At 43.1% G+C, this 23,873-nt stretch overlaps 1 protein-coding gene across 6 annotated transcripts in view; it reads right to left on the bottom strand.

Moving 5' to 3' along the window:
• arhgef12a (Rho guanine nucleotide exchange factor (GEF) 12a) overlaps positions 1–20,800 on the bottom strand; it is a 58,543-nt gene extending 37,743 nt beyond the window's left edge. For 5 of the 6 annotated variants that reach the window (XM_080429527.1, XM_080429526.1, XM_080429529.1 and 2 more), the window contains exons 1-4: positions 19,266–20,800; positions 4,226–4,246; positions 2,250–2,341; positions 268–336 (exon numbers count right to left, since the gene is read on the bottom strand). In XM_080429527.1, coding sequence (XP_080285653.1) covers positions 268–336; positions 2,250–2,341; positions 4,226–4,246; positions 19,266–19,297 — 214 coding nt within the window. In that variant the 5' untranslated portion in view covers positions 19,298–20,800. The remainder of the gene's footprint in view (positions 1–267; positions 337–2,249; positions 2,342–4,225; positions 4,247–19,265) is intronic. The other variant, XM_080429528.1, reaches the window with a different exon arrangement.
• Positions 20,801–23,873: the final 3,073 nt, after the last annotated feature.

Here is a 23,873-nt window from a genome sequence, read left to right as displayed (position 1 = left end):
CTGGAGCATTTCCAATTTTCAATACTTTTACTTCTACTCCACTACATCTCGGAGGCAGATTTTTAAACATTTTAGTACTTTTACTTTAGGTACTTTAAGTACATTTTGATACCAATACTTTTGTACTTTTACTCAAGTCAATTTCCACCACTGGGGAAAACACACCCCAACACACACACACACCCAACACACGGTCTAAAGTGGTCTTATATACATGACTGCAGCCGTCACACCACCACCCGAGCCGTCCTATCAGGAGCATCTTACCACAGGACTCTTGCTTCCCCTCCGCTAGCACACTGCTGCAGCTGCCACTCTTCTGCACCACCAGAGCTTCTGCACCCACCACAGCCCCAACCACCAGCACAGAGAGCAGGCACAGAACGAAGCAGCACACACAGCACAGTGACAGCACACACACCGCCACGGACCAGACCAGACCAGACCAGAGCAGAGCACAGGAGAAGCACAAAACACAAAACAAAACAGGAAAGAGAAAATCATGAAGGGAGGAAAAAACAAAACAAACAAAACAATAATGGGATAAGAAATATTAAAAATGAACTAATAAGGTCAACTAATTCAAATATATAGGCAAAACAAAAAAGCAATGGGATGGATTGACAGGAGTGCAGCTACGGAAAGAGAACTAGTTTAGTTTTGTATGAAGACACAACAGGGCTATGAATGCAAGGTCTTAACCACAGAGTCTACTCTCTAGCCACTATAGGGAAATATAGGTTACATTATCAGATCATGTCAAATGTCATCAATAGCATTTATAATGTATATCGGCTGGTCTCTGTTGAGAGGCTGGAAGCCTAAATTACTAAATGATTAATGCACAAATAAACTACATAATACATACAATTACATATTAATTACATAACATAATATACATTTGATAACTGAATAGCAAATATAATAGAACATTTTGCTTAATTGTGTTACCATATTATCATCAGGTGGTTAAAAATGTCATATCATGCCAGAATAAGCCGTTCTATAGGAGAGCAATGTGGGGGGAAGGTGGCTTGAAGATCATGCAACAGCCGAATATGGACAGATAAAAAAGACGTGAACTAATAAAAATTAGAGCATGCAAGAGAGAGGATGAGATCGGATATCAAAGATGATTCCTGTCTCAAAAATAATAATTAAAAAATCCAATGAGGATGAATGAAGGAGGTTGATTTAAATCAAATAAAGAGCAGGACATGGCTTCTTCTCGCTCTGTGGCTGATGCAGACATTACCGACTATAGACCCTTCACCTCAAAGCAACGTACTGATAAACGGATCGACTTCAGACAGACACACAATAATAGAGAGAGCGTGTCTCTTGTGTAACTCGCTCAGGGGACACGTCTTGTCCATGTTGTGTTGCGTCATCACACCAAGATAAGCCCAAAAGGCAGCCAAGAGGATTTTCTGGGTCTCTTGTTTTGAATACAACAGCTTTCTCAGGGGCATACCTCAAGTCACACTGCCCCATTTACTGACAAATACCAACACGAGGAGTGTCGCCATATCAAGCGTTTAAGCTAGTCTGTTCCTGAGCCCTTCCGATTTCACCCTGCGATAGATACACTTCTGGCTTAAAACGCTGAAGATTTGAGCGAGCATCAAGGCCACCCGGCAGCTTTGAATATGAAGGGGGAAAAAATCTATATCGGACCAATTTATGTGAAACGGCGCATGAGGACATTAAACACATTCACGGTTCCTATGGTCAATCCATCTGTATTTATTAACCGAGAAGAGACGCATAAAGAGACCAAGGATTGGTGCAAAGTACCATCGCCCGTGTTTCAGACAATGAAGACACATTAGGCAGTCCATTAGCAGTGATGTGTAAGGAAATGGAAAAGATGAGTGCGTGTGAGCTCCATTCACGCTGACGCCGTTGTCTCCCTGTGATCACCAGGGCAGACCACAGGCCAAGGAGAAGAGTACGTACATACGCACGTGTGCAGATTTCAGAGAGAGAGAGAGCACAAAGCATAATACACACATACCACCTTTCACCATCCCATCGTGCCTTGTTGTACAATCCATCATTATCACCATAATTGTGTGTGTGGTTATATATATGAGTGGGGGGGGGGGGGGGGGGGGGGGAAGAGAGAGAGAGAGAGAGAGAGAGAGAGAGAGAGAGAGAGAGAGAGAGAGAGAGAGAGAGAGACAGGGCGGCTAGTAGTTGTTGGACAGTAAGCAAGAGAGAGACAGAGAGTGAAAGGGAGAAGTTACCTGTAGGGTCAAACTCATTAGAGGGAAGTGTAGATTTGTCACTTTTGGGCTTCTTGTCTGGAGGGTGGTCTTTACTGAGAATGCTGCTGGTTCTGGAGGAGGAAAAAAAGTAGTCTCTCATCACAGGATAAGTGTTAACAGCACATTCTGGGATCTTGCCCCTGTACCTTGAGAACGGTTACAGAAGAAGAGCAAATACTTATTGTGCCCTCACATCAGTGAAATTGGTGAAATTGAGTGTCAAAACTCAGACTTGTTTTAGTTAAATGATGGAGAGATTGAAATGTTTTTTTGTTTTGTTTTCATCACAAGGCATTTGCTGATTATTTAGAGAAAACTTGGCATAAGCTTAACATATACCACTTGTCTTACAGATAACATCTACAGTATGTGATGTATTTGTTTGGCTCTTGTGTTACAAATCATTATTTCAATATAGTCTGTGTAAATCGTGCCCATTATGCAGCTTTCAGTGAGAAGTAACTGTAACATTGTATATTATGTTTTTGATATCTTATCTCGTCTTTGACAAGACACAGAAAAAAATAACCGTCATAATTCTGAAAAGGAAGACTGAAGACTCCCCATCTCCCAACCAACCACACAATGCACTGACGTGCAGTATTGTGGTAATTGCATGTAGCTTTTCTATAGGCAACTTAATTGTACTGCCAGCCAGCACCTTGCCACACTAATGGCCACCCTGTATGTATGTACGTATGTGTACACAGTATGTACATACGTACGTATGAATGTTACTATGTACTAGGCCTGACCTCGACTAAGTCGACTAGTCGACTGGTTAGTCGCGGGGGGTCCGAGTCGACTGCGTGTCTCTTAGTCGACTCTAGTCGGGGAAAAAAAGCGCCAAAAATGTTTTAAATTGTTTTTTGGCCAAGTCTACACCTGCAACCACACGTAACTTCCACTTTTTTCTTCTTATTCCTCGTCTTTGTATTGGTATTGTTTGTGTTGGAGCGCCTCAGTGCGGCTGCAGAGTTCATGTGGAACCTCTTCCAGAGAGAGATAGAGACACTAGAAACTCTGCTGGAGACACAAAACAAACTGTGTAGACTTGGCCATTTGAAATAAAATTTATTTTGGCCCTAAAAAAATATATATATATATATATATATATTAGTCGACTGCCAGTCGACTATTGGCAATTAGTCGCCAATTAGAGTCGACTAAACAAATCCTTAGTCGGGGACAGGCCTACTATGTATGTACATACATACATAACGTAGAATACGTACGTGTACTTACATATGTCTAAGTACGTATGTGTGTCTACCACATGCTGGAGCACATTGAAGGTTCTCCTCTGAGCAGGGAGGGGAATCACCGCTGACAAACAAAACCTTCAATTGTTCACTTGGGCATGGAGGATAATGAGGCAAAGGAAGGGGACCTCCTAGTTCATGAATCATGCCGAGTGTGTGTCTGTACTGTATAATGTGACAGCCAGAGGATGTGGAGGGCTGTTCAGCCGAGTGCCCCGAGACGAGAGCAGGGCCAGCAGAAAAGGAGGAAAAAAAAAAAAAAGGGACGCTCCCAAGAGGAGGTGCCACAAAGCCGGACCCCGGCTTGAACCTCGGCGTGGTAATGTATGGCTCGTCTCTGTCGATACCGTCCGACCACTGTGAAAGGCCTCTGTTCTGTTCACAGTGGAAGGCAGAGATGGCCGTGCATAGAAGAGGGACCCCTTTGTCCCGCACAGTGCGTGCGTGTTAGTGAGTGCATTTACGCACCCGCGCGCGTGTGTGTGTTATGTGTATGGGAGGTGGGTAGTCCAAACTCTTAAGATCACAGTGTTGCATTGCAGCAGCCGTGTGTGTGTGTGTGTGTGTGTGTGTGTGTGTGTGTGTGTGTGTGTGTGTGTGTGTGTGTGTGTGTGTGTGTGCACTCAAACTCTAGTAGTAGCCAACTGCTTATGTCTTGGATTCAAAACAAGGAAAATATAAAAAGGTCCATACCTGCTTGCTTTCTTGGGAAACCTGCAAGGAAAAACAGGAGAAATCATTACTGTCCATCGCAAAATATTCCTGCAATAAGACTAAATCAAACAAGCTAGGGTCCTCCGTGTCTCTCAACTGTACAGAAATAAGAGTATGTAACACAATGGAACCAAAATGGAGTTGAATTAGTGCACTCTCAGAGTTAAATTAACACAGAGTAATGTTACAGTGTAGATTGGGGTCCCAGAGATTGACTCTGTGGCCTAAATGCATATCAAAATGGAGATGATTGAAATTAGAAAGGTTGAGAACCACTGTGCTACTCTATAGCAGCTCCTGACACTATATAGCTGGTAAACATACTGTAGTAATCCTGATCAAACATCAGCCTTCTGCAGCAGAAGATTAAAGGCTTTTCCAGGTCAAATGTCATCCACCCCCAGATCTCAAGTGTGTGTGTGTGTGTGTGTGTGTGTGTGTGTGTGTGTGTGTGTGTGTGTGTGTGTGTGTGTGTGTGTGTGTGTGTGTGTGTGTGTGTGTGTGTGTGTGTGTGTGTGTGTGTGTGTGTGTGTGTGTGTGTGTGTGTGTGTGTGTGTGTGTGTGTGCGTGCGTGCATGAGTACATGCGTGTAATGTCCCTCATAGAGATCACGGCTTGCCTGTCACAATCCTGTCCTAATCTCAACCACCATGGTCTGTTTCCTACAAGCCGGTCTGATTAGTGCTTGAGTGGTGGCAGAGACGAAATGAGCGACAGACCACATCAGCGCCATATTGGAAAAAGGGAGGTTTTCCAGTAAATTATGGATTAGTGTGGTTCGACCAGCTATATGCAGGCACATTTAGAATGCATTAAAATGCAGATGGTGCGAGCTACGGGTATCCCATTACAGGTCAATAAACTATAGCCGAGCTCTACCTTTAAGCACAGAGAGAACGGAAAGGCTTTAGTCGAAAAGTTCGATTATTTTGCGTCTTGTAAAAAGCAGTTGCCAACGGAGGAACCGCATAAATGAAACCAACAAGCTTTAGACAAGGAGCTAGCGTAACTTGTAGATGCACCCGTAGATCACCGTTTCTCAATGTCGCGTCCGGGGACCACCAGGGGTCCAAACGGACCCTGATGGGTCCGTAACTCTGAGATGGTAAACAATGAGGATTTTACAGTTTTTTCTTTTTTTTTTTAATGACCAAATGGGTGTGTAATGCAGTGGTTCTCAACCTTTTCAGTCCGTGACCCCACAAAAAATCATATTTGAACTGGGGACCCCCCACCCTGACAAGCACTTGGAATTGTAGGAGTTGAGGCATTACATTTAGTTTAGCTCGGTCTCAAAATGTTTGCCTCTTGCTCAGGTAATATTTCACAATTTAGCCAATGTTTGAAAGTATTTTATAGTATAGTTTGTTTATTACTTTTGACGTAGAAATGGGTTTTTATTTTAGCCTTTAATTGCCCTGTATACACTTATACTGTATGTTGGTTTGTTTTGTTTACTGTTGAATGAGAAAACTATGTTGCACATTAAGCACATCATCTGGGGACCCCCCAAAAATCACTTGGTTGAGAGACCCACAGGTTGAGAATCACTGGCCTAATGCATATGAACCGGCAGGGCCCTTGAAATTAAAAGACTCCAGAATGATTCCTAAAGAAAGACATTAAAATTCCACACACACACACACACACAACCAGTGGTTAAGAATGAGCGCAGACTTTAAGTAGACCCGGTCCTCCGTAATGGGGAGGTCTGACGGCTAACTAGCCCACATTAACTCCCTTTCTCCTGGCGACAGTGCGCTCATTCAGAGCCGTGTAGCGGCCGGGGCTGAATGGCCCGTTCATGAACATGTGCCCTAGTACGACTGTAATAAGTTCCAGAGACTGCAGCAGAAAACCCTGCTAGCTTTAACCCATTTAAAACCGGGAACGCATCTGTGTAATCACTTCAACCATTATTTTGTACTTTGGCTATTCAAAAAATAGCAGATCTACAAGCTCATAGTGTGGCACCGAGTGCCCTGCTATGAGCTTGTAGATCTGCTATTTTTTGAAAATCGTGGAAAATGGGTGCAAATCTTTGAATATATACCGTATATATTTTTTAAGCGAACATTTTTACCTCAAATCTTTGCTTCTGGGGGTCCCTGGAACAACATATTTTGAGATGGGGGTCCGCGGCCAAATACATATCATTTTGGGGGCCCTTGACATGAAAAAGTTGGGAGAACCACTGATTGTAGCAACATGAGTTTTTTCAAAAAACTGTTAGGATTTAGATGCCATTTGTAGAATCCCCAGAAGCAAAGATTTGAGTTACAAATGTTCGCTTTAAAAAACATATTATATTCAAAAGATATGCACACATTTTCAGGATTTTTATAAAAAATTGCAGATCTACAAGCTCATAGCGCGGCACTCGGTGCCGCGCTATGAGCTTGTATATCTGCTATTTTTGAATAGCCGAAGTATAAGATAATGGTTAAAGTGGTTAAAATCTAAAATGACAGATGCTTATCCCGGTCTTAATGGGTTAACTAGCCTACTCCCTGAAAAGAAGAAAAAAAAAGAAACCCTCTGAAATGGAGAGATGGAAAAGTCAGCACATAAACACATACTGGGATGGTGGCACGCGTGCACGCGTGCACAAGGGCCTAAAGGAGGCAAAACGGAGTAGGCAAGATGTTGTTCTTGGTTAATCATACAGGAACAAATGAAAGCATGACTAGCATAGAAACGAGACTTTCTCTGAGAGTCTGTGTGAGGTGTCACGGCGTCAAACTAAAGTGACCCGTGTCACTTGTCTATAAATATTGTCGCTGTCGAGCAGAAACCATGCACAGTATCTCTACCTCTATATTTCATAATTGTATGTTTATAAATAAGGATACCAGGTTGGAAGTGGTTAAATCTGTGTGTGGGTTTTATAAATATTTAACCAATGAAAAGTATTAACAAGAGCTGAAGAACCGATTTTGTCGACAAGTGACGCCGTTCTGCGATGGATCCTAAGATAAGGCATTAGAAGAACAACGCAGATGAACACGCCACATCCACAGTTGGCACTTTAAGGTTTTTAAATGACTAACAGGACAGGAGGGCAGAGGTGGGAGGAGATGGAGAGATCATCATGAGAAGGTGAGGAGTCAAGTAGCAGTTGGAGGAGAGGCAGCGTGCGAGTGAGAGAACAGGTAGAGGAGAGGGGTTGAGAGAGAGTGAGAGAGAGGGGGGGGGGGTTGTGGCTGGTTAAACCACTGTTTCTCAACATCTGGTCCAAGGCCCACCAGGGGTCCAAATGTACCTTTATGGGTCTTTAAATGAGAGTGTAGAAATGGAACTTTCCCTTCATGACTTTGTTAATTGAACTCTGAGAGTGCACAAACACATCTGTACTCTCTCAGAGTTACAGACTTGCAACTAGTTCCATTTGGACCACCTGGTAGTCCCCGGACCCGATCTTGAGAACCAGTGGGCTACAAACAACATTACTCTGAACTTGACTCCCTCACACACACACGACTTGTGAGAGATTAAAAGCTCCATTCTTAACCTGAAACTTTAGTCGATACAAATCGGGGCAGCGCTGCCCCACAGAGAGCATTGGATACGTGGATGTTAGAATTTGTTGCAAAGCACTTCCAGATTTATCCACTTTCAACCTGGCGTCCCAAGTTTGGGCATGTCATAATGGGCAAAAGAATAGCAGATCTACAAGCTGGCAACGCTTGTTGATCCAATACGATGCAATACGTTGAGTTTGTAGATCGGCTATTTATGCGATTCATCATACGACACAATATATAGGGCTTAAGTGGTTAAAGGGTTGGAGGTGATATAGACATAGTTGTGTCATTGTCACTCAAAATAACACTGAATTACTTTGAATTGCCATATTGTTGAAATGTAAAATACAAATAAACATGGTTGTGGACATTTTTCACACAAAACTGATGGAAAACTTAAAAGGCCACAGAGTTGCGGAACTGGAGGGCAGAGGTGTTAAACTTACTGTGCACTTTGTGCACCATAGCTTTGCATCTCAATGTCTGCACTAAAGTGTTGAAAAGACAAAAATTGTCACTGCAGTGACTGCAGAGGACAGAGAGAAGGCATATAAACTCTCTTCACACCAGCTATGTTAACTAAAGTATTGTAATTCCTAATGCCTGGTACTGTAACTGCAGTACTGTACAAGCTTCATGTAGCCTGGTGTCTGTTCGGCACCTAGCAGCACAAGTCTACAGTCAGCCTAGTTGGCTTCCCCCGTTTTGTATTCAACGTACAATCATATGTGTGTGTGTGTGTGTGTGTGTGTGTGTGTGTGTGTGTGTGTGTGTGTGTGTGTGTGTGTGTGTGTGTGTGTGTGTGTGTGTGTGTGTGTGTGTGCGTTTTCCAAAACAAACAAAGCTCTCAGTCTCAAGCTCAAATATCCATGTTAAAAGACCTTTTTGATTTTCTTTGTGTATTTCATCGCGTAAAAAGATGATGTTTTTGTCATCAAGTCATCCTCTTAAATGATGAACAGAGAAAAACACCTGGCCGTGTTGGATATGTTAGCTAAAGTTAAGAGCTTTCTGTTTGTGCACCGTTGAAGTAGAAGTGAAGAAGAAAATGTGAAAACTATAAGACCTTTATAAACATAATGAATTGAGAGAGAACTAGAGGAGGATCCTCTATGATATTGCTTCCACCCCCACTACCAGGCCTTTCGAAATCTAGTGTCTAGGTCAGTCACAGACATACACAATAAATGCAGCCGTAAATCGCTCTCCTAAAAAGGGACACAGCTAATCATAGCCGTACAATTTAGGGCTAAGTTATAGGCTGTTGGGACAGTGGCTGATCACTAGATTGCTAGGAGCAACATTGCAAAACAAAACGTCCACCAGACCAGACCAGCGGTTCCCTCAAAACCTATGCAAACTGTGTCTTTATGAACATTTTCCTTGACTCACTCAATTCTTCAGGCCTAGCTATAAAAGTCTTCCAGTATGAGCTGGGGGCTCCCTTCTGGACAAGACCATGAGAGAGCGAGAGAGAGAGAGAGAGAGCGAGAGAGAGAGAGAGAGAGAAGGCTGAGTCGGAACAGGGTGGGATGGGAGGGGCAGTGCTGAGGCGGGCCCGGGCTTGAATGCTCCATTGAGGTTTGGTGTTTTGATGGAAAACTGTGGCAGAGCTGAGCCAACTGCTGCAGCAAGAGAGAGAGAGAGAGAGAGAGAGGGGGAGGCCTGGTCCCAGACCAGACAGAGCAGCAGCACACCAAGGATGGAGAGAAGGAAGGAAGAGAGGGAAGGAGTCACACAAACACCCCGATGGGAGCACAGAGCCATGTCTGTGAAAAAGGGACTCTCAAAACAGGACAGGAGGACGGAAAACGGTCAACTATATGAGGAACAAGACTGACCGAGACAGGATTTGAGATTAACTACAGGTTAATTTTAGTTCCCCTATGATACTAACAACACACGCATGAGCAACAAAACTGAACATTTAGCGTTGGTGTTTAATGTCACCCAACAAAAAAGACTACAGATGAAGGGGTTAAGTTTGATGTCATAGAGGGAACAAAAGTCAGAAACCTATCCTAGGTAAACTACAACACCCGTCTTGTTCCCTGTCTGTCGGATGACGGTGATGTTGCAACTTGCTGAACGGAATGGAGGAGTTCCGCTGCGACTGTCTGAGCTCTTCAATAACAGAGAACACAGCACCCAGGTGTTGTGGCTGAGAGGGGGGAGGAGCCAACCTCCCCCTTGGAAGGTGATTGGATGTCACTAGATTTGCCCGGAGGCCAGTGCTAACAGGCAGGGGTGTGTTCCTTCCATGAGGTGAAATATTCACAACACAGTACTGGCACACACTCCCACAATCCATCTTTGGATGTCAGGCTACAAGGGCTGCAACTATCGATTATTCTAACTATCTATTGTGAGCTTGTAGATCTGCTATTTTGGCTACTTGTCCCCACAAATCAATTATTATTTTTTATAATTGATTGATTAAATCACTTAGTTCTAACTGTTGCACCTCTACACCTACACAGGAAAACAACGGTATTTTTTTTACACAATTCCATTGGAAATCATAAGCTACGACACAATCTCTTGACCAGGAGTCGGGACCTTGTGCTGAGTCATGCCAGTGGTGGGCTGTGCCAAAGGGACCACGGTGGAAGAGGCAAGATTCTCCATTCAGCACCACCGGCCAGCCATTCATAGCATCTTTCCCACAAAGGCTGTTGATTCTATCTGAATGGTGTAATGATGCAGGCTCTTCAACAGGGCCTGACTCACGCCTGCAGCCTGCCAATGGGAGAGAGCACGCACTGTTTGTTATCTAATCTATATACCTGAGTCACTAGCTGCACTGTGTGCAGACACATGCAGCACGCAGAGACGACATGACATCACTGCTTTCCACTCCCTGTTATTGAGAAAGGAGTAAGCCACACCACACAGTGATACTTCTGTTTAGAGCCACCTCCTGGATTAAGAGTCTGCCCCGGTCTGACAAACATTGATTCTCACTAACTGGTGCCTACACTGTGGTGTCCCAACTCGTGACCTCAGTTGTGTGTTGTCTCTGTGTGTGGGTGTGTATGTCTCTGTGTGCGTGCGCGTGTGTGTGTGTGTGTGTGTGTGTGTGTGTGTGTGTGTGTGTGTGTGTGCTTGCACAGAGGGAGAGAGAAAAGCTAAACTCACATAAAAGAGAGCTCAAGTATGCAAGAGAGAGCGAGACAGAGAGAGCCAGGGAGGTGTGGTGTATGGAGATAGCTCCCTAGCTCTCACTACAGCCTCAGGGGAAAACGGTGCCCTTTCTGCCCCAATAAACCTCATCAGGATTCCTGACATGAGGGCCGGGGGATAGACATTTCTTCACGCTACGCTGTCTGCTGTCTTGCTAACGTGGGGAGGGGAAGGTGGAGGAGGTGGCTCAGTCTACGCTGTCCACAGGTCCAGCTTCAAGGCAGGAGACCAGAGTAAATAATTGAAGTCCTCACACATACATTATCCCCCCCCCCCCCCCCCCCCCCCCAACAACACTGTGCTGCTGCTGCTGGTGCTGGTGGTGGTGGCTGTAAGTTGGTTATGGTGACCACGGGTTGAAGCATTATATTACTTAACATCTGCATCTTGCCAATCAGAAGATGTCACACAGAACGACACCACTGATACGTTGAGTGCAGGAATGCTCATCATACGCCTCAAAGCAGGCATTCCAGCTAAGTATCTGGTATCTTGACAACTTGAGCCCCAATATACTTGGTCGAAGGTACGAAAAATAGCGGACATAGGCGATCAACATAAGCTCATAACGTGTCACAAAGCGACATATTGTGTGAGCTTGTGGATCGGCTATGTTTAAATTGTTTGATGATTTTCGCCATATATAATGACATGCTCAAAATATGAACGCCACGGTTAATGTTGTTAAAGGCAGGCGATGCAGATTACTGATTGATTATGTGCAACCTTTGCAAGAATATGTTTCATGATGTTCCATATTGAGACTCCGTGTATATGTCTCACAACACTCTATACAGCAGTGGTTCTCAACGTGCCGTCCAGGGATCCTCTCTGGGTTCCTTGAGGGGGTTCCAAATGGACCCTGACCACTCTGTAACTCTGAAAGTGTACCAATGGACCCTTATTTGTCCATTTGGTTCAATTTGTACACAGTTATGGGGTTCTTGAAACAAAAACAAAAACAAATATTTGAGAACCAATGCTCTACAGCTGGTTTCTTTTTGTGTGAGAGTCTTGCATCATCACGCATCGTTGTGTTCCTTTCTTCTCACTGAAGTGGACTTTTCCACAGTGTAACATCTGGCAACATTTCTGTCAAAAGTTCAATCCCTCACTTGCAAATATTGCATCGACAAGATTGTGAAAAATTAAAAAAGGCATTTCAGTTAGTACAGAAGCCAGTTCCTCCTGTTGCATGTGGGAGACAGAGGCCGTTGACAGAATCTGTATTCCGACACCGATTCTTGTCTAGAGAGAATAGTGGTGTGTGTGTGCTAGTGTGCCCAGACACCCCTGAATCAGCAGGGATGGGCATTATAAGATTAATGACAGTGCACCAGCAGGTTTCTGGTCCCTTTCTACAGCACTGTCAGGGCCTGGCACGCACACACACACACACACAAGGCAACTACATTCGATTAGAGCATCCTAACTCTGAGATGCAGGGAGGAGGTGTGTGTGTGTGTGTGTGTGTGTGTGTGTGTGTGTGTGTGTGTGTGTGTGTGTGTGTGTGTGTGTGTGTGTGTGTGTGTGTGTGTTGGGGGGAGGGGGTGCTAAGCAGGCCACGGCCGCATAAATCAAATTCAGCCACTGCAGAGATGCTGCATCTCCGTCTGGCTCGGTCAGAAACAGACAGACACAACAAACACACAATGTGTGTGTTTACCGTTTACATCCGAAACAATTGCCCACTAAACAATCAACTAATTAAAGCGGAAAGTGAAAAATAAAGTACTATATATCGGTCTGTAGCACAATAAACACAGAGGCAGCTGCGATAAGCTGTCACCAACAAATCAATTAAGGCCACCATGGTGCAGTGTTGCGGGGGTCTCGTGGCGTCACGTGCACATTCAACTTGAAGGACCTAGCCTAGTTCATTGCTAAAAGACCCCCTAGCGTAGACATGCGAGGACATGACACTTTGTGGCAAGACAGCAGCGCTCTTCACCCGGTGCCCTTTCTCTTCCATTGTGGACGTCGCCTTTTGTGAAGTGAGAGTAATGGTTACGCCCTGCAGCTCTCTTGGCGGATGGGGACGGATTGAAGAGGGTGTCCACTAGCATCAGCATCACAAAGACGAGGTTGATAGAAGACCCCTCAGTGTGGCCCGGCACGCCAGCAACCCCCTGGATCATACCCAATTCTCCACCCACACACACACTACAACATCACCAGCCTTGGGGCACTGTCCCGTTTCTCGACCCCCTCCCCGTTTTCTCTTTCTCAAGTGCATTTCTCTGGTTCTAGCTATGCCTAACGAGGCTACAGTTATTGCACACATTTCCTTAAACAACATAATGAGAGGGTCAAATACAAAAAGGGCAGTGTTCATTTTTGATTAACAGCAAAGTCAACATAAACCTGGTTAGCTTAACGTAAAGACCCAAATAGTACAATGGTCACTGATGATCAACAGAGAGCAAGGGTGAGAGACAGAGAGGGAGAGAGAGATACATGAGAGCTAGAAAGAGAGAACACTGAGCAGTAACTGTTGTTGTGTGCCTGCCAAAGTGACATCCAGGTGCGAGTAGACTCTTTCTTAACTCCTCATTTACACTGCGGTGACATTCTGATGACTTCTACTCAGTCCTGTGGGCCACCTAGCCAATCTAAAACCCTGAGGAATCAAGACGGCTAATACAGACACGGTAGGAGGGTGGCGGAAAGCGCGCGTTGGGGGGGTTTGAAGGTGAGCAGAAGGATGGACGAATGACGCAATAGAATGGATGTTTTCTGTGGCGGGGGAGAGGAAAACACACTCTCTGAGCAGGAGAAGGGTTAAATCAGAGAGAAAGGGTCCTGTGACCTAAACAGCAGCAGCCTAAACAACTATAATCTCGATGACAGATCACGGGTAGCCCGTGGGAAACTGAGACTAGGGCGAACCTTTACGGGTGGGTGATATATGTAGCATACTTTAGGATTTGTTGTCATGACCTAGCCATGCTGTAAGCGGGCCTGTTTTAATGACAAGCTTGGGTGTTTAGGCTACTATAATTATGTTTTGGAGTATGGTTAGAAATCACTCCAAGGGGTTTTTCTGGCTGGAACGCTGCTCTGAATTGTGAGTGAAGGAAGAACATGATTTATTCGGGCACATTGTGTCACTGGTCATGAGGAAAGTCAAAGCCCTCTATTAGAATGAGCAAGAGTTAAAATACTGTTAAGAAACTCTAGACATAAAACAAACCCACAACATAACAATAATATCACAATGTCACTGCCCTATTTCCATTCCCAACAGGCTACATAGAGTATGTCTGTTTGTTACGCCCTAAATTTACATAATTAGATTGCATCTTACAGGCTGGTAATGAAAAAAGATTTTCTTCTTAAAGCTACAATCCAGGTCTTGTTTTATTGAATGCAAAGTTATTTTGACCTATCTGTATGCCAGTATTATGTTCTTACAATATAACTAGTATATCATGATCTGCAGTGGTTGGAGGTGGTCTCTCCCTACTCTCCATTGAGAAATGTAGACCCTGGCGTCCGGTAGGTCATCTAGGACAGTGGTTCTCAAACTTTTTCAACATGGACCCCCAAATTGATATATTTGAAAACTGAAAATGTTTTGTGCCAGAGACCCCCAGAAGAGAATATTTGTGTTAAAATAAATTCAAATTTAGCAAATAGCAGATGTACAAGCATGCAGCCCAGCACTAAGTGACGCGCTGTGAGCTTGTAGATCTGCTATTCTACTAGTGCAGCCGAGCCGACGCCACATCGCTCCCTCTTCATCATCAGTAGCACTGCAGCTGACATACCTCTATCGTCATCGTCAGCACTGACTGGCAGCAGTAGAAGCACTGGATGACAGAAAGAAGCCTAAAGCATTGGTCCGGGGACCCCCAGGGATCCTTGAGGGAGTTCCAGGGGGTCCCCAGCTAAATGATCGATAGTTAGGAAACAAATAGACCCTTATGGGTCTGTAACTCAGAGTGCAGAAATGGAACCAAATGGACTGTACACTCTCAGAGTTAAATTAACATTGATTTTACAATAGGTTCCAGAGATAGAAATGCCATTACATGGGGGTCCTAGACATTTAAATGGTTGAGAATCACTGTTAGAGCCGTAAAAAATAGTCTCTTATGGGGTCCTTGGCATATCTTTTCAAATGGGGGTCCAAGGACTAATAAGTGTCAATTTGGGGGTCTTTGACATGAACAAGTTTGAGAACCCCTGGCCTAAAGCATCTACAGAGAGACCTGGTTGTCGGACGTCAAATACTCAGATAATCGGGCAACAGAGTGCCATTGCAGTAAGATAACATACAATATTGTCCTTTTCAAACTGGCTTAAACACGTAAATCCTATACACTTTGTAGACCGGGGTCCCCCAGGGCTCTATTCTTGACCCCCTTCTTTTTGCCCAACTACGCCAATTTTTATTTGCCTAAAATAGCTGGTTTAAAAACTTTGTGTGCTTGTAGAGCTTCTATTTTCACAGAATGTTCACCTGAGAGGACGCTAGGGTTCATGATCATCCTTAATAGCCACAAACACCATCTCCCCTTCAATGTGCTAATAAAGGGAGACATCCTCCCACCAGTATATAAGAGAATACCTGGGCTAGACTGGCGTGGCAGACCTGAGGGGGGGCGGGGGGGGGGTACATACATACATACAGAGTGAAAGCCACTGAAAGCTATTGTTTACCATTAGTGATGTCACTAGTAGCACTTCCCGGGAGGGCCTCAGGGGGGGTGGGAAAAACGTGGAGATCAGCAGAACTCTATGACAAAGAGCTAGCAGCACACTAAACTGACCCACCGGCTGGATGTTAGTGGTGCATCACACAACCCTAGCCAAGTCTAACAAAAACAAAATGCACCCCACACACACACACACACACACACACACACACACACAAACACACACACACACACACCACTGAGGGGGTGCGGCGGGGGAGAAATGGAAGAGAGGACACACAGATCATGACTAATCAATAAAGGTTGCACATCTATCACCTTGGATAAGAATCTTTCAAGCCGACCTATAACCTCGATAACAATAGAACGCCGAAGTCTGACGTCATTTACACATCCTTTGTTTGTCTACCTGGTTCGCAGTTTTCCACCCCCGTTCTGAATCCCATAGACGTATTTAATATCGCGTCAAATAAGAACTGTGTTACAAAAATAAACACATGACCCCGGCGTGTTGACTCTTATGGATATGAAGCATCAACTGACGGTGAGAAAACGCTAATGTTACTTCCGCCGAATTAGTTACATTTTCGCCAGAAACAGACTGTATCAAATATAAGTGACTGACTATCATAAACGATAGAGAACCTCCTCCCTGACAATAACGCCGACACGCGGTGTTTATTTTTGGACCACAATTCTTATATGAGACGATTCTAAGATGACCCAATGTTATTCTCCATAGAGAAATTACTTCCGCAAACCTGGGGATGAACGAGTCACGTCAGGACTTCGGTGCTCTATTCAGACGATTGTAGGGCTGCCACGATTATGACATTTTACGTGACGATTAATTGTTGTGTTTTTGTCGTTGAACACTGGAGCTTATGAATACAAATTACATTTCTGTTTGGCTTTTAGGCTTTCAAGTTACACAGGCCTCGATATGACAAAAAACTAATATATACAAAGAAATTACTAGTATATTCAATAACTTTATACTTAAAAAGAAAATTTGCCGATCTCACAACGAATCGCATCGCGTTGTGAGCTTGTGGATCTGCTATTTCCACTACTTTTTGAAGAAGAAAAAAAATTACTATATGAACATTTTTCAACATGGAAACGATTTTGACGATTATGCAAAATAATTGGGATTATCTCAAATAATTGCGATTAGACGATTATGTAACAATTGTGACAGGCCTAGATGATTGGCCAGCTTGCACCCAAATTAAACCAATACTTGAGGACTTCTTCCAAGGATGATGTTATGCTGTTTGAATTCTTGTTTTTCAGTACCACAAGGGTTTCTACATGACTATGTTCCTTCTACTGGAGTAACAAGCAACAGTGGTGGACTTAATGCATAAAATAGCTGACGAAACGAATGAAAGCAATCAAGCTCACTGCAATAGCTGCATTCAACTTGCTTCCTAAAACTGTAGTTAATGGTGAAAGGAAACGTATTCTGTGTTTGTCTTGTCTGTCTGTCTTTGTCTTGACGTTCCTCCTCCTGACTAGCCTATCAATGTTACTAAAGAAAGACGTGCATGGTTGGACTTGGTCAGGCATTACACACAAGCTGCAAACAAGGAATGGTATTATACATTATGTCCTAAACTGCACTCTGGGCTGTCTGATAGCATAGCAACCATTCACTGTGTGGTTCAATACATCAGTGGTTCTCAAAGTGGGGTCCAGGGACCCCCAGGGGTCCTTGAGGGAGTAAATGATAGATAGTTACGAACCAAATGGACCCTTACGGGTCTGTCACACTGAGAGTATACAAATGGAACCGGTTCCATTTGTACACTCTCAGAGTTACATTAACATTGATTTTACAACATAAATTGGGGACCCAGAGATAGAAATGCCATTAAATGGGGGTCTGTAGCCTAATGTCAAAATTAAAATGGTTGAAAATCACTGCTAGAGCCGTAAAAATCTTCTCCTATGGGGTCCTTGGCATGCAGGCTAATAAGTGTCAATTTGGGGGTCCTTGACATGAAAAAGTTTGAGAACCACTGCAATACATCACATGCAACCACCAACCAGAGAAAACCAGAGAAGAACCATCATTTATTCCAAGCTCACGTAAATGCTTCTAGGGACTTGGTACCAAAGCTCCAACAACAGTGACATAGAGAACTTAACCAGTAGAGGCATTTGAGCTCCATAGCATGCAGTGTTGTGGTAAATAATGCTATGATACATTAATAATGGGGGTCCTGTAAAAAACGTGGTAGCCTAGACTACGTCAAGGAAACTTTAATTTATGTTGTCTAATTGATGTCCTGGACATAAGTTCAAATCACAATTCAATTGTCTATTAGAATAGATGAAACTTTTCTTCTAGCATCTAGGCTACATTCCACTGTATTGGCCTCCCCTCTTTGCAGGTATGTGGGATTCAAGAGGGATGGCTTGACACAACATCACAGCTCCACTTCTCAGTTACCTTGCCAGACCGCAAGAGAAACAGTCATAATAACCATATAACCAATAACTTTTTTCACTAAATAAATCTAAAAAAGGAATTTGTCCTGGTAACTTCGGTGGACAGAGACACTGACAACTTGAACTGTAATACAATAGTGGAGAAAAAAAACTGAAAGAAACTCTGTGCTCCACAATTAACTGGACACCAGTTAAATCCATTAGTATCAATAGCTCAAATCCAATCTGACCGATCCTTCGTGTAAGGTGATTACTAGCTGAGAGACTTATAGGCTTTGGCGAAGTCTACAGATACTTTTAAGTGCAGCAGCAGGTTGGTTTGAAAAGCTAGACTGACTAGTGATTTTGGAAGGTGTACAAGGACCATAGCTACCTGTGTCCAAGGCCTAGCACAACCTCGCAAGGTCTGTAACCGAGAGTGTACTACAAATGGAACCATTTAGACCCATTTGTACACCTATGGGGGTCCTTGAAATTAAAAAGTTTGAGAACCACGGTCCTCCTAGCACACAAACAAACAGTGGCAGGTTTTCCCATCCCCTTGTACAAGTAGTACTTTACTGTCTGCAAAGGACTCCATTTACCCATGCTGAGATCAGCACAGTTTCCATCAACGCCCCGATGACCCTTCTTAGTAATTAGATTGTATTACAGAGAGTCACAGAGTTATTACCAGGCGCATCACCGCATAAAAGTGCTTAACTGTGACATTCACAAAAATGTTTCCATCAGGCGCTGACTGGGTGATCCGTCTTTTAGGCCAATGTCATGGCACAAAATTAATTTAACCATTTTAATTTGGTTTATGACTTTTAGTTAGAAAGGGCTGAGGGCTCCCTAAACTGTCTGCAAGATGAAGGACTTCAGAATCACATCATCATGGGCAGGGTGCATGATGATGCTACATTCTTCAATGGCAATCTCTCTGTGTGTGTGTGTGTGTGTGTGTGTGTGTGTGTGTGTGTGTGTGTACTTATACACACTACATTGTATCATAAAGACATGTGCCATGATTTTGTGAATGTAAGCTTACTGCATCTATAATATTTGTGTCCCTGTATGTTTCTCCTTTATGTAGACACAAATAAATGTGTGTGTGTGTGTGTGTGTGTGTGTGTGTGTGTGTGTGTGTGTGTGTGTGGGGTTAAAGCAGGCATGCATTGCAGAAGAAGGTACTGTAATATTATACTGTACCTGTCAGTGAAAGTGGACTGTGTGTCACTCATTGGGCTTCCGGTTTTAGATTTGCAGCAGATTATATCCGATTAACATTTTCCACAACGTGATGGAGTGTCTGTCCTCTTCTTGGTGTGTGTCTTCAGCAACGACCAGGCGAGGATGGTGTGTGTGTGTGTGTGTGTGTAAACAATCAAATGTAAGGAGGCTTTCTGAGGTTGCTGCTGCTACGTACGTCCAAGCACCAGGAGAAAGATTATCAACAATCTGCTATTTGTCAGATAATACTCCTCGTCTAAACGTAATGGTAGCAAGATATCTTCAGTGCAAACCATTTAAAAATATAAATCAAGGGCTGGCTTGTTGTGCCCCGTTAGCTATACTTTTAAAACCAAGATATCCCACACCCTATGCACAGGATTTTGGTTTATGAATATAGTGATAATATAATATATCACTACAGTCGCCACGTTCCGTTCCGGTGCAAATAGATCCTTCTTGTAGCGATTCCTCTTTGATGTGTATCTCACATAATGTAACGTGAGCTAAAGTATTCCTTTATGTAAACAAAAGCAACACATTGGCCTTGGCTTGGTTGGTGGATCCACCCCCGGTCTTGCTAGGTTGAATGGCCTTTGTGGGGGTTTTTAAATGAAGATCTTAGAAGACGTTGTGAATTCCTTCAGTCTCATTTGGTATTTATTATTCCCTGTCTGGTCTGTCTGGTGACCATGAAGACCAAGAAGAATCTCGACAAACGAGTTGGGAGGAGAAAAAAATAAGAGCCGCCACGGAGGAAGAAAAAGAAATGAGCAAAAACCAAACCCCAAGAGTTGATGTTTGTTTTTGTATAGCGACGACACAATAATGTTAGTTTGTAAAGATGCTGGATGGTGAGTCTGGATGGATGGTCGATGGTAGGAGAAACGCAGATTCCGTTGGGTTCTTGTTGTGTTCCAAAAACAAAACAGATGAGCTTCTCTTCTCCTCCAGCACTAAAAACTTTGCTGCTGCTGCTGCTCCGACGGTCTGGTCGGTCCGAGTGCAAAAAAAAAAAATCAAACTTCACAACGACGATTCGAAAGCTCCACCAAAACCACCGAAGAATATACACATATACATCAAGCCTCGGCGTTAAAAATGTATTTCTTTCTGCATGCGTGTTGACCGGGTGTGTCCTGGTGTCCTGGTCTCCTGGTTTGTCTGTAGATCAGAATGTATCATCAGATTGACTCCATGTTAAAACACTATTCACTGGGCTGGTGTGTGTGTGTGTGTGTGTGGATGCAAGGAGAGAGAGAGGGGGGGGGGCTAGCCGCGTTAGCTACGTGGCTGGGGCTATAGCTAACGGGACACACACAAAGTCACTAAAACAGCGACTAAAATAGCACCCGGGCGCTTCGAAGTCCTTATTTCCCAACGCCAGACGTTTTTCTTCTTGCTGATAATAATGTTAATATTAATGTTGGAGGTGAAGTTGTGGGAAAAAAGGGTTTCCCAGAAAAGAAATTCCACTTTGTGCCGCTAGCAACGCCCTGTAGCAGCTAGCCGTGTTCCCACTAGCCCACTGACCACTTCCGCCGGGAATGATGATGATGATGGGAACACTAGTGGGAAAACCCTTAGTTTAGTTTAGTTTAGTTTAGTTTAGTTTATTTGCAAATGTGTTTTTAAAAAACATGTGATAAAAACAAAAATGGAAAAAGAAAAACACTTTGAAATGGAAAGGAGCAAAAATCCATTGCAAAAAAAAAAGGGCTTATCAAGTGGCCTTCCTAAAAATATATATCATTAAAGCTTAGATTCTAAGGTGTCAATGAAGATAAGGGGGGTATTCTATAACAACAATACATATAATGATAGCAATAATGTATATTGAAATATCAAATGATTGTAATAACAAAATATGTATAGTGATGAATAGTACATAATAAGTAATTGTGTGAATAAAGGCAAATATTATCCATAACAAACAGAAATATAACTATATATACATACACATGCATATATATTTTATTATTATATTTTTATTTTCGTGTTTTATTTAGATGAATGCATTGAGAAACATGTTCTGTGAAACAAACAACACATTATAAAACTAATAATAACAATAATGATGTTGATGAACATAATTATATGATGAACAAGAAGAAAAAGAAGAACAACTACAACATTAACAACAACAACGATGTTCTGTTCTTGCTGACAATATGGGTCCTGAAAATAAAATGTTTTTCTCAATGATTTTTTGTATGAAACAACCAAGCTGATATAAAAGCAACAGCCAGTGCATCTTCTTTCTAGCCTTGTGATTTGCATCAACATCAGAACAGGTGGGGAAGAGTGGAAAAATGAAATTAGATCTGCACATACTGTGAGTAGTTTTAAGAACATTTGACAAATTTACCCTTGAGTAAAATATCAGAGAAGCAATAGGCCTACATAGGCTACAATTGTATACTTGTGGAAAATGTGTTTAATGCCTGCCCTCCAGCCCAGACTCACAGGTCACTTTATTGCAATATCCTGATCCCTGTACTTGTAGCCATACTGTATGTAGCTTTATCTGTGTATTGTATTTCAATTTATCAAATCAAATCCAGCAATAATTATCATTTTATGCTATTTTGCTTGTTTGTGTTTTTTCTTCTTTTTTTCTAAGACTGCTTTTACACACCGTAACAATCGTTAGTGTTCCGGAGAGTTTACAAATGAAAGCAAATGGACTCAACTCTGAAGAGTGTACAAATGGAGTTAAATTAACACTGTGCATGTTTTCAGGTAGTGAAGATTCCTTGGATAGAAATAAACCATGCAGATGTAAATTTAGCCGAGCATATGTTTGGTCTGTGAGAACATTCATATTCTTGAAGACATGATGTCTCTTTAGAGGGCATTATGTTTACACCAAACCGCTTATACTGATGCTGGTAGGTTAATGGCTTAAAAACAGGGTAGCCTAAACGTTTTTGGTTACCGTAGGTACACGGTTACTCATGACAATAGGTTGGCCTGCAGGATAAGTGTTTTTGAAAATGTGGTTTCTTGGATAAGACCTGATTGGAAAACAGTGATTAAATTATTTTCTCTGAGCAGCATTTAGGTTTCACGGCAGTGAAGCAATTACATCATTACAGATATGGGACAAACAACATTGGACCTACAAATGTTTTAATTTAGACAAACACTCAGACACTTATTGAGTCCAGATGTCATCCCTTTAAATGTTAGGCTAACCACACTCTCTCTGCAGTCAAGAATCTGTTTTATCACCGTACAAATGTTGGTCAAAATCACAAATTGATATGAATCTGCTTACTATCCAAACAATCAATTTGATTGATGCACATGTATGCATGCGTGATACACAAATCTACCTTGAAAAAAAAAAGAAGTGGAATTTGCCATCTCAAGATTGCCAGGCTGCATTACAACAGTGTGTATGTAGGCTGCAGGTGTGTATGTGCATGTGTGAGTACACTAGTGTCTACCTGTCTTTCTCAGTGGGTGTGCCCTTTTCTCTGTGTGTGTGTGTGTGTGTGTGTGTGTGTGTGTGTGTGTGTGTGTGCGTGTGTGTGTGTGTGTGTGTGTGTGTGTGTGTGTGTGTAGAAGTGCCATGCCCAGATTGCTGCCAGGCTGGAGGTGTGTGTGCATGTGTGTGTACCTGTCTTTCTTCGTGGGTGTGCCCTTTTCTTTGTGTTTGTGTGTGTGTGTGTGTGTGTGTGTGTGTGTGTGTGGGTGGGTGTGTGTGTGTGTGTGTGTGCGTGCGTGCGTGCGTGCGTGGGAGCATGTGTTTAATCGCACAGTACTTCAAATCCGTTCAGTCAGCCGATACCAAATACATTTGTTGATCAAACTTTTGATCCTGAAGTCAGCTGTGCCAGACAATTGCCAAGAAGTGACACATTTTTATTTTACTTAAATTTTTATCCCGCGATTTTGTAACCCTTTTTTTTCACCCGGTGCCAATTTTCTAAGTGATCCTGGGCGCTACACTCCCCCAACCAGCCTAGGGAGCCCAGGGACGTGCTCATGCCTCCTTCAATGCATGAGAGCCAACTGACCTTCTTGTCACCTGACAGGGGGGAGTTTTGGACGTAGCGCGTGGAAGGAACACGTTATTCCAACCAGTTCCCTTCCCCTCCATCAGGCGCCCCGGCTGTCATGGGGGAGGTGGTATATCTACCAGGATTACTACATGTTTTTGTGAGGGTATTAACTACCCTAGGAGACACGGGGAGAACATGCAAACTCCACACAAGTGACACCTTGAAGAAGTAGATCCTAGAAATGAAGCTCTTGAACCTCAGCATCCCTATTCTATTCCAGTGGTGGAAAAGGTACTCAGATATTAGCCAACACAAAAACTCTAAAATGACACAGATGCTTTAATGGGTTAAAAGCTTGAGAACCACAGGACTAAAAGATGATGATGATAAATGTGCATGAATTAGATGGGGGGGGCAAATGCATTAATATGACATCATGGGTCTTGGAATAATTAATCCCAGAGCTTTAATCATTGCTTACATTCATAATTCATGAAAAACTCTTCCACATGGCTTGATCTTCAATCACAACTATTGCACATACCAAGACTATATGAAAGCAATTATGCTTAGATAT

This window comes from Gymnoscopelus braueri, assembly GCF_963280865.1.
Source record: "Gymnoscopelus braueri genome assembly, chromosome: 5".
NCBI classification, from domain to species: Eukaryota; Metazoa; Chordata; class Actinopteri; order Myctophiformes; family Myctophidae; genus Gymnoscopelus; species Gymnoscopelus braueri.
This window is presented reverse-complemented; position numbering and strand designations above follow the sequence as displayed.